General features: G+C 46.5%; 5 protein-coding genes across 5 annotated transcripts; 4 read left to right on the forward strand and 1 right to left on the reverse strand.

Annotated features, from left to right (window-relative positions):
• Positions 1-671: 671 nt before the first annotated feature.
• Positions 672-2,281, forward strand: FMAN_14136 (uncharacterized protein; the record flags this gene model as incomplete). Its single annotated transcript, XM_041825630.1, has 4 exons — positions 672-996; positions 1,048-1,341; positions 1,394-1,731; positions 1,778-2,281. 4 exons carry the CDS (start codon positions 672-674, stop codon positions 2,279-2,281), a joined length of 1,461 nt encoding a protein of 486 aa, XP_041690991.1.
• A 2,720-nt stretch (positions 2,282-5,001) lies between these two features.
• FMAN_14135 (uncharacterized protein) lies at positions 5,002-6,318 on the forward strand (the record flags this gene model as incomplete). Its single annotated transcript, XM_041825631.1, has 1 exon — positions 5,002-6,318. One exon carries the CDS (start codon positions 5,002-5,004, stop codon positions 6,316-6,318), a length of 1,317 nt encoding a protein of 438 aa, XP_041690992.1.
• A 1,182-nt stretch (positions 6,319-7,500) lies between these two features.
• Positions 7,501-9,061, reverse strand: FMAN_14134 (uncharacterized protein; the record flags this gene model as incomplete). Its single annotated transcript, XM_041825632.1, has 4 exons — positions 7,501-8,088; positions 8,148-8,544; positions 8,601-8,898; positions 8,980-9,061. 4 exons carry the CDS (start codon positions 9,059-9,061, stop codon positions 7,501-7,503), a joined length of 1,365 nt encoding a protein of 454 aa, XP_041690993.1.
• A 2,348-nt stretch (positions 9,062-11,409) lies between these two features.
• Positions 11,410-13,152, forward strand: FMAN_14133 (uncharacterized protein; the record flags this gene model as incomplete). The annotated part of the gene is made up of 4 exons (XM_041825633.1): positions 11,410-11,442; positions 11,495-11,962; positions 12,009-12,595; positions 12,645-13,152. The coding sequence occupies 4 exons, from the start codon at positions 11,410-11,412 to the stop codon at positions 13,150-13,152; spliced, it is 1,596 nt and encodes a 531-aa protein (XP_041690994.1).
• A 3,734-nt stretch (positions 13,153-16,886) lies between these two features.
• FMAN_14132 (uncharacterized protein) lies at positions 16,887-18,006 on the forward strand (the record flags this gene model as incomplete). Its single annotated transcript, XM_041825635.1, has 4 exons — positions 16,887-17,098; positions 17,147-17,428; positions 17,482-17,683; positions 17,734-18,006. The coding sequence occupies 4 exons, from the start codon at positions 16,887-16,889 to the stop codon at positions 18,004-18,006; spliced, it is 969 nt and encodes a 322-aa protein (XP_041690995.1).
• Between the last annotated feature and the right edge of the window lie 497 nt (positions 18,007-18,503).

Genomic DNA, 18,503 nt, shown 5'->3' on the forward strand with positions numbered 1-18,503 from the left:
TGAGCCATCCATGGACTGCCCGGGAACAGTTTGAAGAACGCCTAAAAACCAGCGAGGCTAATTAGAAGACGACAAAATACCTTGCCCTCGGCGATGCCATGATTTTTGATGCCCGACCCATAGATATCACTGAGCACAAGTTATCTGCTATAGCGGCCTTATAAACGACGGACCTTACGACCTACGCGACCATGAGGATTAAGAAAAAGGGCGCTATACTTATATATAATGGCCGTAAAACTTCTAAGGTTCGAATCGACTGGATTAGGTGGTTGCGATAATAAATGTTTCTTGTACTAACTGCCTAGCAGGCGAAACGTTCCCTGAGAAAGCGAGAATTTCAATGTCCAATTTCTCTCAGGCGAGGGCGTCTTGGGCATATCTCTAAAGCAAAACGCTTTGAATCGGTACTTAAGAATAACGACCAAATTTCGAGAGAAGGCTCTGAGAAAGATGATCATTGTATACGAGTCCGCGATTTATCTCCTTCACCAGAACCAGAATGTGACACCCAGCATCAATCGAAGGGCCAGAACGGGGATTCTCTTCCACGTATCAACCCGATCTCAGGTAAATTTTATATCGTTAACTGGGTGAAATCAGGCCAATATTTCGCCGGACTCTGTCTTCCTCTCGACGGTCTTGAATACATCATTGGGGAGTCTGCTGAGATGGCGGGCCTGCTCAGCGATGTACCATCCTGCTACCTATACGATAGCGGAAGCAAATCCTTTTCATTGAATCCAGACTATGAACGAAATGGGAGAAAGCGCTCTGAACGATATTTCGCTTTCGTTTTCTTCGATGGTCTAGAGTTTCCCAGTCAAAGTAGTTTGGCGTGGGTTCATATCGATCATTTTGAGGAGTGGGATAAGGAGAAAGCGAAGAAGATTGAGCACAGTCAACAAGCTATCAACTATATAAAAGAGGAAGCTAAGAGTCAGAATAGACAATATGGCTCTGACGATAAGATCCCGGACTCAGAGGCCAATAATGGTAAACGTTCTTGCTCACTGCGACTCACTCACATATGCTTATGCTACACAGGTCTATTCTTAGGGTTCCCAGTTCGCTTGCCTTCGAGAAATCTACAGCCTCGCTCTAATGAGGGAGATCTGGAAATTATGCTTAAGACGCAAGAAAAGCCAGAAGTCAGCATCGGGCAAGCAAAGCCAACTTCGCTGCAATACTCTAATGGAAAGGCAGGCAAAAGGCCAACTAGAGTCACGCCGCGACGAAATCTGCATTCCATGAGTCTCAGACATCACAGTACTATCCACGGCACTGAATCGCACTCACAAGTCGATCCCGAAAATGAAGACGTCGCGGATATTGACGAAGGTAAGCTATGGACTAGCCCCGCGGAGATGATCTCTAACCCATCCAGACACAGAAGATCAATATGGATCACAAAATATGAACGAAAGACACAAGGCTCATGGTAGATGCCAGTGTAAAGGAGGTTGTGATAGTGGTTGTTCCAATCTATACGCACTGATTTCATGTGACAACGAAACGTGCAACGTCAATAAATCGGCCTGTAAAAATCGCCAAACTCTAGAAGGAGAGGGTTGTCTTGCTAAGAGACTAACAGAGGCCTATGGAATGGAATTATATCTTGATGGCGATGATATTCAGGAGGGTGCTAAACTCGCGCGATACTCTGGATCACCCATCCCTGGTGACGATCTCCGTCGCCTCAGGAAGGAAACTGATGACCATATTATAAAGGTATGTACTTCGCTCCTCTCATGCACAATACTTTGACTTGATATAGGGCCACTACGTAGTACAGCGGAAATACAGCGACCTCTTTGTTGATGCAGAGCACGAGGATATTATAGCCAAATACGCGAACCACAGTTGCCAACCAAACTGTGAATTGCAGGAATGGCTAGGTAGCAGAGGCCCAATACTCTTTTTGGTTGCTTCCGAGCCCATAGAGAGAGGCGACCCCATAACGTTTAAGTATAACCCGAAGGAAGCTCCCACCTCCGTTCGTGTCCGGTTCAATGAACAAGTACATGACCAAGGCATTTGTTATTGTGCCTCCCCATCCTGCCAGTGGACACCTCCCGAGGCGGTTCAAGGGGTATTGGACTGGATTGAGAAGAAAGACCAATGCCCAAATCGTATGGAAGCAAACCCCCAGACCATTAGGATAACATTGCCCCGGAACCCAACACTTATACATTATACTCTAAATTCACGATTAAGCATCAAGGATCAACTTCTACATTTAAGGAGGCAGCTGGAAGATAAATTGTTAATCTTAGAGTAACAGAGGACAGAAAAAAAAACACTCTCTGCAATTGGATAATGATTGTGACGTAAAAGCTAAGTGATCAAGATCTTACCTCGATGGTCCTCCCGCATAAAGAACTTTGAGTTCATTATAAAGTATACAGTATAGATTCCCATCGAATATATTGAGTTGGTGGGACAGTGGTATATGCCCAGGAGTCAATACTGGATGCCAGCACCAACCAAAGACCGCTTATCAGGCATTGAATTCAAGGGTCGCGACTTGAAACAACAATATTCACACATCGAGCATCAAGCAATCGACAGTCCACCAGCCTCTAATCGAGCCAGTGCCCAAAATACTGCAGATGCATGAACGATACGCAGAGGGGCAACCAGGCTCAGCATCCGGTTGTTGATTTGAAATATCCTCGCTGTGATGTTCCCCTGCCGACCTTTCATATATTGGTATTGTTCAAGGTTTTCCGCCGCTCCGATGCGCATTCAATGCAATGGAGGTTTCAAGGATACAGACTCAGCCAGCTTTTGAATTCCAGTCATTCAAGCACGAAATCTGTACGGAGATGGAAGTAGCTGGCCGTTCTTGGTTTATCAACATTGTTTCCCCCAAATTCTTCGCCCTTCCGTGTGTCATAGCCCAGATGCCCCAGCCTCAATTCAGCCTTGACCATCTCCATTGTTCCCTATCGAGCTATGCTCTTGCGCCCTAGACAGAGCATGATACCGTCCAACGTTCTGCACTATGAAATTTGGATGCACAGGCTATAAAGATCGCATTGGGTGGGAGCCGTCTTGCCATCCATCTTTGTGGTCCTGGTCCTTCGCAGCTCCAACACACTCATGAACAAACGCTGGCGTACATAGTGGCCCTCTACGCGAGAGGTAAACTTTGAGCCGCGGTCATTCTCTTTGGAAGTCTATCTTATCATTTGTAGGCGTCGGTAGGATCGCATTTGGGGGCCATTCCAATGAAGCGGAAGTTTCTGGTGGGCTCTGCCCCCAACGATATCCTGCCGGCAGGCCAAAAAGGGGCATGGTATCAGCAATGACCTGTTGGCTTGGGTAATCCTTGGCAAGAATAAGGTACTGGATTGTATAAATAGACCCGTTCGCCAGTTTCAGACCTTGTTGGTGATTCTTGTATATAACGATGAGCATGCCAAGTACCAGCATAAGATAGCGGGCAACTTCATAATCGCATCTTCCTCTATTCGGCTAATTGTCCTTTTATCCACACTGGAAGACGAATATCCGAACCTGTCGCTACCATGCCTGTGAATGGCAAAAGTTGCTTTAATGTTCAGCTTCAGGCGGTTTCTGTTGAGTGGCGTGACCCCTGTGATGCGTGACTCCAACCTCATCTGTCCAGCTTCTTCATACCAGTGGCTCTTCCGGCTGGTCTTGTACCCCTTTCAAAATGCTAGTCGGGAGCCTACACAGTCGCGGATCTTGCTCGACGCTGACTTGCTCATGTAGCAGCATCACTGTGCTATACTTCCTCCAAGGCGCTTCAGCCTATAGCACATAAACCATATCAGCTTACCACATTACATGGAATAAAACTGATGAAGTTACCGCAAAAGGATGATTATCAGAATCCCAACAAAGTCACGAGCATTCTCAATCTGAACAACTATTTATTGAAGGTATACAGCGCCCCAGCCCTATAACTGAGACCTGTTTGTCCTGGCAGTCCCTCATGATCAGCCTATTGATGCAGAGAACTGCCGAGCCAGACGATACACAGGCGTTCAGGTCACCGTTGCGGACTACTCTCATGACTGTGCCTTTGGAGAGTGCCCCAGCGGAATGCATAGTGATTCTATTAGTGTTCGGTGCCGCCGTGTTGGACACCGCCACCAATAGCAGGTGATGGGATTGTCCCGTGCGAACGATCCCCTTACCCTCTTGAATTGGATTGAAAGTATCGTAGGCTATCGCTCTATAGGTCGAACCAGTGTAGCGTCAGACTTCCCAATCACCTGCCTAATAGCGAGAACGTGGTTCGCAGTTACTCCCCCGGCGCGACTTTTGTTTTATGATCTGGATGCTCCATTAAAGTTCCCTTATCAAACATAATAGAATCCTTTCTTCAATCAGCCCTCTTAAATACCTTCCACCTTAAAGGCAGCACCAGTAGCGCTCTCTATCGCCTCTTTCTCAGAAAACACCTTGGCGAAAGAGTCCAGATCTCTACGTCAGGAGCCTTTTTCAGCATCACTGCCAACAGTAGAAAGTTGCATTTGTGCTCGCACCCATGTCCAAATCCTGCCTTGAATTTCGTTCCTCAAGGCTTTTCTGGATAACCTGCACGCGCGCGCTGCGGTTTGTATCTCCTGCCTACCTACCTACTAAGGTATGCACTAACATAGACTTACTGCTCCACAAATAAGACTTTAGTGATCATGTGACTTCGCTGCTGTTTCGCGTTATATTTAATTAGCACCATCTCTCTCGTACCCCGCGACACGCAAGGGTTAAAGCGAGTGCTATTACCAACCATTCCCGATACCTCCTTGACATTTTTGATTTTTCGTCACTGGTACGGATCTTAATATTATTCGATCGCTCGACATACTTTTATTCTGTAACTTTCCCTGACCTGAATTCCTTATGAAAAACCTAACGGTCGTCCTCAAGGGTCTCCACCAAAGATACTGAAACTTTTGGTTATTCTTACAAGACTACACTTTCTCGAAACTGAATCTTGTTACGAAACTAGATGACTTGGTAGATATGTCAGCTTCGCAGTCCTCTTCATTTTCGACTCCAACATCACTGGACACAACGCCCTGCACTTTACGGGCGCCCATTGTCGCCGCGCGAAAAAGGCGTCCGCCGCGCATCTACCGACCCGCAGAGAACTCGCTCTACGACATCTTCCAGCAACACGCCGGCACATCGCTCTTTGTGCGACCCATTTGCTGGACAGATTTACACGCTCAGCTGCTCGGCGCGAGATGGGAGGAACTGCCGCCATGCGATACACCTCAACCGTCAGCGGCCCCAGGCACGCCACCATCGCGAGGACATTTGAGTCCATCGAACGCCATCATCAGCCTTAGCAACGCGCTCACGCAGATTCTCCTACCCGACCCATTGCATCCTATTCTATCCTCAAATGCTGTCAAGTCGGTTCTCAACACGCTGTGGCCTACACCTTTCAACAAGCCGCAGTATCTTCCCGAAGTCCATCTATACTTTGGCGGTCGCGTGTACCGTGATGCTGTACGCGCGCAGCTCATGTGGAATTACCCATCTGAGGAGGCAAAGTCTTCATACTCTTCATTCAAATCAGTTTCAACGCGACCTGCTGAAGCGTTCAACATCTCGACACAGTCCTCGCCAAACTACAGCCCCGCCAATCTACCCATGATCTGCTACATTGGCAAGACTCAATTGGCTTCAGTCCGAAACAACCTTTTTTGCGTCGCTTCTGGACCCGGGCGAACATGGAACGAGCCCGTGTTTCGCCTCCAGCAACTGCGAGCCCGTATCCTCGTGCCAGCGAATTCCGATCACGATGCCCATTTTGTGGGAGTCCTTCTAGAGATGGCGCAAAAGCACTTCTACCCTACCCCACCTATCAGTGGCAGACGCGACTCGCGCATTTCGCCAGGACAGGGCATTCCTCCAAGCCCTAATTTCCACGACATCAAGTTGAAGATTTTCACACACGACATCGATACATCCGAGTTTATTGTTTACACTGGCCACATCACAAAGGAGTTCTTGGAGAAGTTTCACGATCCCTTCAAGGCTCCAGCTGACGATGACGACGCTATTGTTTTTGGTCTGAAGATTGAATATACAAGGGTTCCAATCTGGCCAATTCTCGGACTCAGAGAGAGACTGGGTAAAGCTCTTGGCCAAGAGATTGTCGGAACGTTCGACCCAGATGAGATGGAGAAATGGGAGAAAGACCCCGAGAAGCCAACTGGCGAGAAGCGCAAGCAAGATGTCCTCACCGAGGTCGTCAGCAGTAGCTACGAGGGAGAGACCGAAGAAAAGCTAACCATTGTTTCAAAGAAACGGTGTCTAAAGAGGGTATAACTGTTGGTACGGTGATATGAACGCAAACTAAATGCGATTTATCATATGAAACGGATATGGAATGGATTATCTACGGTTCAATTTTGAGGGCGACAGGACTGAGTTGGTATGCAGAATGCATTTGGCAGGCTAAAGTGCCTTTAGGATATCATGGAGACTCACTCTGAATTACAGCCACGCATGACAGGGGCAACGGCGCAGACTTTTCCGGGAGGTAGGTTATGTACCACAGTGTTTTGCGTCTGAGATAAAAGGTTGGCGAGGGAGTCAACATATTTGATGCCCCTCTCTTGGTAGGGGCAAAGATTCTGAGCAAGAGCCATCAGCAGTGCCGAAGAAAGGTCTAAATGAGTGGATACAACACCTAGTTAAAGCAGGTGATGGAATCGAAAGAATTCAACCCTAAAGGATTACATTGCCAACATGGTTCAGTTTGAAAAGGTACGAGAAATTACTAATTATACAGTTACGCTTATTATGGCTCTGTGACCAATACTCGAATTACATGGTAATTATGAACTTGTTATATAAATCTCAATGAGTCTGAATGCTACTATTCTTATACGGAGGCAGTGATTTCGAGTCCGCTGTGTCTGTCCGTTTCCCTAAGGTCTAGAGCCTCTAGATGACTGGCGGCATTGATCAAGAGATTCAAACGATCCTGGAAATGAATTCTGGCTGAAATTGCTTTATCATACGTTGCTTGCGCCGTAACAACACATATGAGGACGACAAGCGGCGAGGAGAGTACGAAACCATCAGCCCCCTGCAAAGTCTAAAATGCATTAACGATGCGTCTAAACTTACAGGACGTAAAGCCAGCAATAATGTGTTTTATGTAGAATAGCTTGTGCTATCAAAGTTGACCCCTGACCCTGAATCCTTTACCTCTCTTGTTTGGTAGTTACTTGGGAAAATAAGACTGGCTGTTCAATAGTGAATCTCTTATCTCAATTCACATCACTAAACGCATAAATCCGCCAATATCACCATTAACGGTGGAGATGATTCACAGCACGGAGGTTTCGATTTCGTTCAACACACAGAGAGATCGGCTGTAGTATTTCACTACAAGTCCATAAAAACCTCATGACTAACCGGGACTCAATCAGTCCATCCGTGCCAATATGTTAAGAGTGGAGAAGGCTAGTCACACTTTGATAATCAGGCTTCAGTTTCCTGTTAATGTGATTCCCTAAAGATACGCCAAACTACTACAGCGATGCAGGCGTATATCGACTTGGTCTTGCAGTAAGCATACGAGGATATGGAAGTGTGGGAAAGGCTGACACTCACGCCGCACAAGACGTAAAGGAGACTCCCAGCGTAGAATGGCGTTTTGTCGTCTATGCTCCATTGGTAAATTGGGTAGGTAATCGTAATACCGATTAATAACCCCACACTTTCGAATAGTGCGACAGACATCAGGACAAGTCCTACCGCAGAGCTCGAGAGACGGTTGGCTGCGAAGCAAAGCAGACTGAGGTTTGATGATACACCAAACGTATTAATAATAAGGCCTTCATTATTGTTAAGAACATTATTCAATAAGTCTAGAAAACACGAACCAATAGTAATGGCAAGGGATGAGTGTGATAGGCCGATCACGATTGCACCCAATGCCATCAAGATCACACTGCATTTACCAATAGTTAAATTGATACTGTTAGAGAATTGCCCTGTATACCCTTTGATGAAAATGAGACAGGGTAAGAGGACACCGAAGATGACCATGCTTATCTCGCTTCTAAGAAGCCACAGATTGTCGGCCTTGATTGCGCGGTAAGTTGGTGATTGGAGACAATATATTAAGAGAGTAATATACGTACCTCTGTAGGGCCCAAACTGCATCTTTGCTGTGCGTACGTTGCAAAAAGGGGCCGAGATGCTTGAGGAATAGCGATAAAGAAAGAGATCCGAGAGGTAAACACTAGAAGTTTATGTCTCCCGGGCGCCTTAAGGCCCAGGCACATCGTCAGGAGCTCCACAAGAGATGCGGCTCCATCATCAGAATACCGACTCCTGGAAAACAAGGGATGAGTGACAGAACCAGACTCGTCTTGGCCCAGCTCAAGTGAACCATTATCTGTGCCGTCGAGGAACATAGCGATAACAGCTGCAGTAAGAATCGGAAGTGCAAACCAGGGAGATTCTCTATTGGCCAGAATGGGGCCGAGAACCTGGGCCAGAACAGTAATGAAACCTGTTATATAATAGTACATTGTTCTAGGATATGGTTAGTATTTTGTGATGATGCTATAGAGAACGAGAAGAGACGATACCGAGCGCAGGAAGTGTTCCGACTATGGATCACAGCAAGAGTGAGGAACTTTGAAGCGTGAGAACCTCCGCCTAAGAAGCTCACTAGTGGTCCAAGCAGAGCATTCAGGTGCGTCCAAGTAGGCAGAAGCCATGCTGTGTTTGTCAGAAATGAGAGTAGGAAGAACAGTACGGCAACGGCCTTACAGCTCACATGTGTGGCAATAGTTACAAGAAGAATGCTTCCCACATTCACTCTGATGGCCCTAACGTACGACAGTTTGACTAGATAGGAGCGGAGTATATATGCGCTTGATATATCTAGCCCTTTATTTAGAACTGGTGGCTAAGGCTAGGGAAAGGAAATATAGAATTGCGCAGGGTATGAAGGGCTGAACATACTGGTTACATGTGTCATGATCACTCTTGCAGTGCCAGCATCCCAAAATCCAGGTCGCCAGTGCGGATTACGTGCTGATACCATCTTGTCGTTGTTGAAATCGACCAAACTTAGTAGAAAGAACAGCATGAAAGCCAGTAAGGCCATAGTGATGATATTGGCAGGTGACTAAGAGAGGAAAGGAATTATGTTGTCTTTTCACTCTTTGCAGGTTATGCCCAATACCTAAGCGGGAAAATTTCATACGTGGGTGTTCAGGGTGAGCTTGAGTATTGAGGGGATGAAGGCTCAATCTCTCTTCGCTTATGCTGAGGACCCTGTCACAGCCAATACCAACACAACGTCAGAGCAACATGGATCGTTTGGCGGCAAATCAGGCAGCTGACCCACGCTGGCTACGTCAGCGGCGGTCTTCTCTCATCAGCCTTATTATCTCCAAGGTTAGTCATTCAGCACTGGTTGTAATATTTCGACCCCAAAACAGACTCTTAGGTTTTATGACAAGATCAGCACATGTGGTTAGTGTCGCATCATATCAGGGCTACAGAATAAACTTGAAAACTTGATATATCTTTTATCTTTTATTATAAGTTCTTATAGTTGTTGGATTTAGACTTAGGAATATCCGAAGATAACTGAAGTATGCCCTCAGTGCGGCTACTATAGAGGAACTTTCAGTTGCCGTATTCACATATATATGAGCCATACTATCCAGCCTTAATATCCATCAACGGATCATGCATATTATCATCTTTAGATGACTACCACCAATGTTGGGGTCTACTCTGTGTGTCAGTTGGCACCGTTGCGGAGAGCATATACCCATGCTAGCGTTAATTAGCGCTATCTCTATTTTTAAATTGGACGGAAAAGGAATAAGCCCGGTCTGACTGCTAAAAGTGGGCCCTACTTGAGGGAAGGGACGGCGCAATCACGGAAGTAATAAGCATCTGTCTTTCCCTATGTAACCGCTTTCTGCTGATTGCGACTGTTTTTCTATCCGCCTTGCAAGCGAATCTTTAACCGAAGAATGGCGGCGTCGGCAAGCACGCCTACTGGCAAGGTATCAAAGGCGAAAAAAGGGAGGCCAGTCCATGTTTGTAGCGAATGCCAAAAGGTAAATTCTTCTGATCGAACTATGGGATGTAATTGATCACAAACACAATCAGGTATATACTCGAGCTGAACATCTGAGGTACAACTCACAGAGATATAGTAGAGATTGAGAGCTTACAAGCTGGCAGGCGGCATCAGACTTCACACCAAGAGCCTCAGTTCGAATGTCCAGTATGTCAAAGGCGTTTCCATCGCAAGGACCTACTGGAAAGACACTACAAGCGGTCAGTCACACCGACTCCATGATATGACAGTTCTGACAGTAGGTTCGTGGCAGACATGGGGAAGACACAAACGACCAGGCTGCTGCAGGTCAGACGAGTTGAATTTGAAATTTAAAGGGAGCCTACTATAACTTAAGTGGTGGAGTTTTGGTTCGGGGTGTTTCGTTTGTGGCACTATTTCTATAAGATCTTACAACTCTCCTGTCAAGGCAGAACTGTACCCCTGGATCTCTGTTTTCGCCCTGGACGCCAGCTTCACCCGCCAGATTGGGTGGTGGGTTATGTGAGACCACCTATCCTCAGCTAAGTCGAGGGGTGAGACCTGATAGGTTCTGCGGCCGGAATATGTAGGCAAGGGTAAGTCCGAAAATCTCATTCACTCGGTTCGGGCCAAAGCACTTTTCAACGTCCAGGTGCCCTTATCCCCGTGATTCACCTGTGTTTGCGGCCTAAAGGTTAACCTTATAGGTCGAATTCATCCCCATAGTCCCCGTGATTCCACGGGTGGTATGGCAAGCCTGGCTCCTTCATCAACGGGCTCATGTTAGCCGGAGCGTTCTTTATCAGCCAGCTCTCTCTATTCAACATTTAAGGAGATACCCTTATAATGAAGCTTTACAGTGGCCCATGTTGAAAACTAATGCGCGCTAGCTAGTTTTGGTAGCAGACATATTGCCCGCCCTGTACAATGCCCATCTTAAGCAGCGCCCATCCTGGGCAGTGCCCATCTCGAGCGGCACCCATCCTGGGCAGTGCCCATCTGCTATAGCACTAATAGTACGTACCTCTATTTGCTGTTGCTCCCACACAAGTCAAGGAAAAGCACTCCCCTTTCCACGTATGCTAGGTTGCAGTTTCGACCAGAGAACCGTAAGGAAGAGTCAAGTATTAAACCCCCGAGCAAGTGCTGGGGTTCAACTGCCAATCAACGATGACGAGCCTCAGAAGTACATAAATCCAAAAGCTTTCCAGATAACTTCATTGCACTTTGTCTGTCACATTCGTTGCCGGCGTTGGCCTCCCCAAACTGCACACCAATTACACATTCTGCTTGAACTACAGTGTCGGGTTTGCTTGTACCTACCGAGCACAATGGAGGAGGGTAATTTGCAAGAAAGAACCGTGGTAAGTTTCGCTGATTGTACGGTCTGTCTGACAAGTGGCTTACTGTTGCCAGGAGCTTGACCCTCATCCGATGCGACTACATGACCTTTTGGATCTTCCAACAAACGACGACACTTGGCACGCCCTCATCATCCGTTGGGATGACAAAAGGTTCAGTCTTTTTCCATGGGAGGTGCCTTCTGTTCACCTGGTGGGGTCGCTTGCCAATGGTGATTATGTCGTCGTTGTTACCTCGTGCATTTATCAACGATTCCACAACGCATACAGACAGTACATCTTGCGTCAAGTTGAAACCGGACAAGACGTCTTCTTCGAAATTTTAAAGCCAAACAATGGCAAGATAGCAGAATACGGCCTAGAGGCAGCGGAAAGGAAGACCCGGTCTGATGTCCTTAGGAGGGCCGTCCAAGGCGTAACCAGTCCTGGAGGTCTCGCACTTTATCGGTATTACAAGGAAATCATCCACGACAATTCCGACATACTGCCACTTGAGTGGGCACTGTTAGGTTATGACCTACGAGTGAGTGCATGGTTTGCAGAATTGTTTCACTGCTAATACCGCACAGTTGTCAGGATCCGAGGTCCGCGACAAGTTTGTGTTGTCATCTCTCCTTCTTGACCTACATTTCGTGCAAGATCTGGAAAGCCACGACGTATCTCAACTTGTCGAGAGGAAACGACAAGATGGATGGGGAAGCTACTTGTTGATGAAGGAATCCTTGGCCATTTCGAAAGTAGTCGAGAATGCCGATGAAGAGATGCACGAACTATTACTGGTCCGTGGACTACTGGAATTTGCCGGTCACAAGACAAGTGTTCGCTTTTACCAGCACGACCAAGAGTGTGCCACTTACGATAGTTGTATCATACTCGGTCGGGCCCTTCGCCGTGTTTTCGAACCCAAGCAAGAAAGCAAGTTCGAAAGCTCAGGCAGCATGCCTGCGAGAATGGAGATCCCTAGGCTCTTAGGTGCATACGAAGTGCAAGAGCGCCTTAACCGGTCGGGATACTCCGAAATCGACATTTCGCAGATGTGTGCCAACCTCGCAGTTTTCCTGCCAATTGGAATTCCTGTTCCCTACCATGAGACTTTGCCAGCGACATTAGTCAATAGGCTCAAGCGAAAAGTAGTGATGAATGCCATACGCGCGATGTAAGATCACCTTCTCTGCCCCATCAAACTTGAGACTAAATCAGAGCAGTAGCGATACATGTATCCTTCATCTTCCGGCATTGTTGCGGAAGGAGCACCATGCAAGGTCATTCCTTCTCTATCTTGTCAGGAATGGACTAGAAACAGAAGTTACCAAGACATGGATGAATTCCACAGAGGGCCAGAGCATATACGACCAGACCTTGGCAAGCATGCGAGAGCAAGCACAGTCATTAGAGGAGTTTATATTATGCCTGAATACCTTGATCGCTTATCTTCACCTTCTAGATCCACCTGAGCCGGCCGTATCACTTGTCTACGCTTGCCACCTTTGCGACTTCTCTTATCTTCTACACGGCGGCACACAAATCAATCGGCGAAGTGTACTAGAGGCGGTAGCAGGCTCTGTCCAAAAGGTGTTGGCCGGTTTTCCAGCTGATATTGCCCAGATTCTTATGCCTATGAACAGACCACCGCCTGTACAGTGGTGCGATGGAATTATTCAGTGGTATTTGCAACGTCGGGCAGCTGAGGTAATGACGCATGATGAAGCGTAACAAAGAACTTGTTCTTCCGTTGCAACGCTATGAGTATTTTCTGTTAGATTCTAACGAGTTATCAACAAAAGCCTGCTACATATCCTGTAGTGATGGTGCTTTTAAGCAATTAATATAAGTAGGAATGCATTTCCATCAAACCACCCAAGCAGTGTAGGCGTCCACGAACGCATTCACAGACTTCATGATGTATTATGTAACCCTCGTCTAGCTTTTTGGCAAGGCTGTCTCACCTGATGAGCTGACATCGCGAATTCCTTAATACCCTCTAGTTCTGGCTCATTATGGATTGTGATATCAAGAAGGATATATGGCTACCATACACTGTCGATCGTTTCCTTCACACCCCCTCTTAGCTCATCAATAGGGCAGAGAACTCTAGGTACCAAAATGGCAGTGTGTCTAGTGGTACAGCGCTGTTACTACGTGTGCTAGCAGCAAAACGTCCTAGGGGCATCCTCAAGTATAGAATGATCAGGCAACCGGTGACATTGAAGGGAATCATGCATGCCGCTACTAGTCGCCCATATTAGACACTGCACTAGATCTGATCTATCTGCTATGTGACCGGATGTTCCAACTTGCACAATGAAATCTATGAAGCCCAGGCAGGAACATCTGCTGGAGGTGCTAGCCTTGTCATCGCGGTTATGGGCGATTGATTGATAGTTTAAAGCTTATGATATCTCAACGAGACATATCAAGCCAAGACACTGAAAATTACCAATTGACTTCAGGTTTCCAAGGGCACTATGCACATAGGCTCAACAAAGAAGAGTCTCCCAATTAAAGTCAGAATAATATGCTTTTGTGATGACTTAATCAGTAACTTTATTGGCAGCTGCTGGACTATAAGAAGCCGGCCTGATCCCTCAGTGATAGAAGCAGAAGAAATTCTCACACAAAAAAACCACAAACCATAAACCACAAGAATGACTCTTCTCAACGGAAGGATTGCTTTCCAAATGTCTCGTTGAGATGTCATAAGCTTTAACTATCAATCAGCGGTTATGGGCGATAACGTTTGGACTAGATCATTTACACATTCGCACACGGGCTAATCATCGCTACCGGAGGGCACGGGAGCGCATATATCTGAATGGCTTATTGTTTAAAACCTTCCGAGTGTCAAAAGATATATATATTCTTGGTTATAATAGAAAATACAGAAAAATTTCGCCTTGACTGATAAGAGTTGTTATCAATGTCTCCGTGTCCTGCGTGCCTTGGCCAAAAGTCAAAACCTAGGCTCTCCCAATGGGATGTCTTCTGCGTTTCTCGTTGCGTCCTTTGCATTTATATTTTTCAAAGTAGTTCTTGCTTGAGCGGACTCTGGTCGATGTCAGCAAGTATTCCATTGTCCAAGGCTACTACAGAATCAAGCATGTTTGCCATTGGGATACTGCAGACATATGATATCAAGAATGTCAGTTGAAGCCCTGTGATGCGGCAAGACTGCAAGCACGTACTAGGGAGCTCAGGGGATTACTTATCGCCCACTCATTGGACAGATCTCTATAGTTCTTATACTCAATCAATAATCATGCATTGAGTCCCAAATTTGTCAGCGTCAGCTCTGGATCTCGACAGGGCATCGAAGTAACTATTATTTATCCCAAGGCTAGAGTGCATGGTGGTATCGATCCTCAGGTCGTTGAGTCGTCTGAAAAGGGTCTTCACGCGATCATCGAAAGCATCCGTACTTTCCAGACTAGTAGATAGGAGGTCAATCATCATCAACGTTTTTGGCACAGCTCGCGCGTAAGTCTTGTATCTTTAGCTGGTGCCTCTGAAACTGGCCATGTACTAAGCAGTGGGTAACCTGTTGATCCTCCAGCTGCATTCCGTGACCCAATCCTTCGCACATACGTAGATGAATAACTACTCCGAACACTGTTCCACAAGATGGTCCAGCTTTTGCGACAGTCTGTAACGGTAGTGGGTACATTTTGAATTAACATGCGCATCCTTGAAGGCCTACAGAGAGATCCTTATAGCTACAATCTTTTGATCAAGTCACGCTTCACGAAGGTCACGCGCGGACTCAGCCACTAGATTCAATGGAATTATCTCACGACCAGCAACACTCGAAAACACGTTCAGCCATTATTCTGTCGCCCGTAGTTGACTTTCCACTCCTTCTAAAGTCGGGTCGGGCATCGTTAGGGCTCTCAGTTGACGCGATCCTTTGTCTACGATATTATATGGCAATGGCGGGAAGAAGTCCGCCAGTATTCCTTTGGCTTGCTCTTTATGGCTCATTGTTGCCGCTCCATCTGCATTGACAAGTTGCGGTACAATTCCGAAAATTGCGTCATCCCCAGACCTCATGTGCTTGACTGTTTTTCCAACACTTTCGTTATCTGCCAGAGACTTCTTCCAGTATGTATTATTCCGTTATTGGACAGCATTGTGATACCGGTTTGCTGCAGCCTTTGCCGTATTTTCGAGATCTTCAGTATTTCGCCTTATTTTCGTCTTTATTGTATTCTTCCTTGGGTGGAAGACTTTTGATAAGCTGTTCTTATGAGCTGAGCTTGTGGTTGGGAATATGTTAGTGAATGTGCACACTACGGAGAGAGTTGTTTGCCGAGCGGATAAGCCCCATGGAACCGCGATTGGTTGAATACATCATAGATATGATATGCAGGCTCTGTTGCTCCAGCAAAGATGGTAGAATAGGCAACTTGCGGTCAAATGTATGGCAAAGCAGGAATATCATCCTACTCGGCGGGCGAGTTCTGCACGTGCTGATATAGAGGCTGCTCTGATGAAGCGGTTCCCTCATTCGTGGCATAGGCGGGGAGTGTCTTGGAGAGGGTTTCCCCAGAAAAGAAAGGCGTTTTGTCTAATGCCAGGTCTGATTATTGGTAGCATCTATCACCTTGGATAGGAGTGGTAGACAGACCCCTTCATAAGTCGAGACAATCACTTGATGACGGCTTACCCTTTGATATCGGCTTATTACCGGCGCTCAGGTACCAGACAAAAGAATGAAAGAGTTTGCATGGGCTGAAATCAAGCGTGCCTTGGCCCTACAGACAGAAAGACCTTCAGCACATCGCGAATCAAATACAAGACACCATTGAGCTGTCAATGTTTGGAAAGATATCGGTATCCCCTTGAGCCCCCGAAGCCTTGCGGGTCCCACCGACGTGACCGCCAACCAGTACGGAGTAAATTTACTTTAATTAGCTAAGCGATTTGCAAAGAAGTGTATCTTGGATTTTAGCGTGGACCCATAAGCCCTCGGGGGCTCTGGGAGTCAGGCCCTCTAATCCCTTGCTTAGGTCTTGCCGGTAAATTCAGATATGGTGAATCTAGCCCGAGGCAGACTGTTTGCCTTTCTGGCTCCTGAGAAATGAGGCAATCGTTGGAAGCTTGCATACGAGGCGTGGTTCATGCCATGCCAATCTTAAAAATATTGGTGGCTGATAGAGGACGAGCTCTAGGTAGAAGCTCAGACCCCGGATCCAACATAAATCTTTAAATCCCCAATTTATTAGTTATACTGCGGTGCGTTAAAAAACAAAACTTCGACTATTCTCCTTTTAATTCGTTCACCCGGCAATATCGAAACCCAAGAGCCCTTTCTTTTAACTGCGACCTTGGTTTTTACGGCCCATGAGCTGAAGTTGATTACCATCAGTGTCACCAATAGCTCGTATCGACTCAAATGTTCGCTGAAGTCTCTGTCACTTCAAGACCTATTATGCCATTTCTTGGATCCGAAAATGGATGCCATTAAGTTCTGCCGTTTCTCCTTCAAGCTGAATAAGGGATTAAACAGCCTTGAAGGTGTTGCATATGTGTTCGATGACGGGAAGATTGTTTGCCCTCCTCAGCCTTCTCCTGTGATTACATGGCTTGCCTTTTGGAACTTTTGGCCGTTCGCCCCTGGCGAAAATAACAAAATTCAGAGCAAGTTTGTAAAAGGCTTCGAAATGTAGGTGCTGGGAACTCTCATATCAGACACTCCCTAACATCTCTGTAGTTCACTTGACTTCGACAAACCACGGCAATCAAAGAAGCAAATGGACTGTAGACTCATTGATACTTGCATTCTAGCCGAGCTCAGTGTCAGGAGCGCGACACAGGATACCGAACCACAGATTGGCAAGAGGGAGGATGAGACAAGCAAAGGCACAATCCTGTCTTCAGGTACCAGGCTAAGCGCCACTTTCAATAGTAACGATTTAGTTGAGGAATCGGTACCAGTCCTCTCTTTCCCGCACCGGCTGAAACCCAATGCTTCGCCTGTGGAACCTCTCGAAGGGTAAGTGATACGGCTAGCACTACCAAAGGAGTTCAACAGGTAACATATTCCAGGACAGAGTCTTTGACTCACTCCGAGGTCATTTCAATCTGCCCAGGCATTTACAGTGCATCCGGCAGTCTTATAAAAATGGCCAAGAATATACGACTGCAGATTCTTGACCAAAATCCAAAACAAGTGCCTAATACACCACTGTTCGAATTTCAATGGACTAATGATCAGAGCGAATTGGCGAAACAGCTTTTTGAACACCTTGTAAGTTCTTGTATGACACGATGATTGAACCAGGCTAACCTGCTTTACAGATCCAACAAGGTACTTTACCTAGTCGACCGTATAAAATGGCCATAGCAATGTATCGGCAAAAGTGCGGGCATGTTACAGTTCCTCCAGGCCAGGTCAGCATCATTTTACCCTGCGTACTAATGCGAGAAGACTCTACGGTATCAATGTCCTTCCTAAATAATAAAGCAGAGGGAAAGAAATGGAGCAACAGGGAAGTATTCATTCTTAACGAAGACGACTGGCTGTCGACTTGCAACGACTTATATTACCTTGCAATACATGTCCCGATCTAGTCTACTTGATCGGGCATCGGTGTGGGACAGCATTAGTGTTTCTGATGATGTTGAGTTGGAGAGCTACGATGGTGGACTGGGACAGCCATTTTATCCCCGGGGGAATGTATTTAGAGTTCTCTTTATGCGTCAGATGTAATCGTCATCAGATAGGCTTGTAAAGCTTATCTTGGGCAATTGTGTTGGGTAGCTGGTATACTGCCCGGACCGACTTCAATTAGAGTGTTATTTTGAGTTGATAGTCCCCACAGCTGATGGTTCTCATCACGCGCCTTACACACGTGGGACAGCATTGATCAAAAATCTATAGATTGCTCATGTAGCTCCTATACTTGCATTGATGTAGAGCTCTAGAGGCCACCTTAAGTTCTATAGAAACTACCCTGAGGGATGTGTAGTAAAGCAGAGGTTCCCTGCCTATACTGTGACAAGGATGGCCTCAGGCTACGGTTCGATATCGCAGCTACATAGGCATGATGAGGTTTACCAGCAGCGGA

This window comes from Fusarium mangiferae (assembly GCF_900044065.1).
Source record: "Fusarium mangiferae strain MRC7560 genome assembly, contig: FMAN_scaffold022, whole genome shotgun sequence".
In the NCBI taxonomy this organism is placed as follows: Eukaryota; Fungi; Ascomycota; class Sordariomycetes; order Hypocreales; family Nectriaceae; genus Fusarium; species Fusarium mangiferae.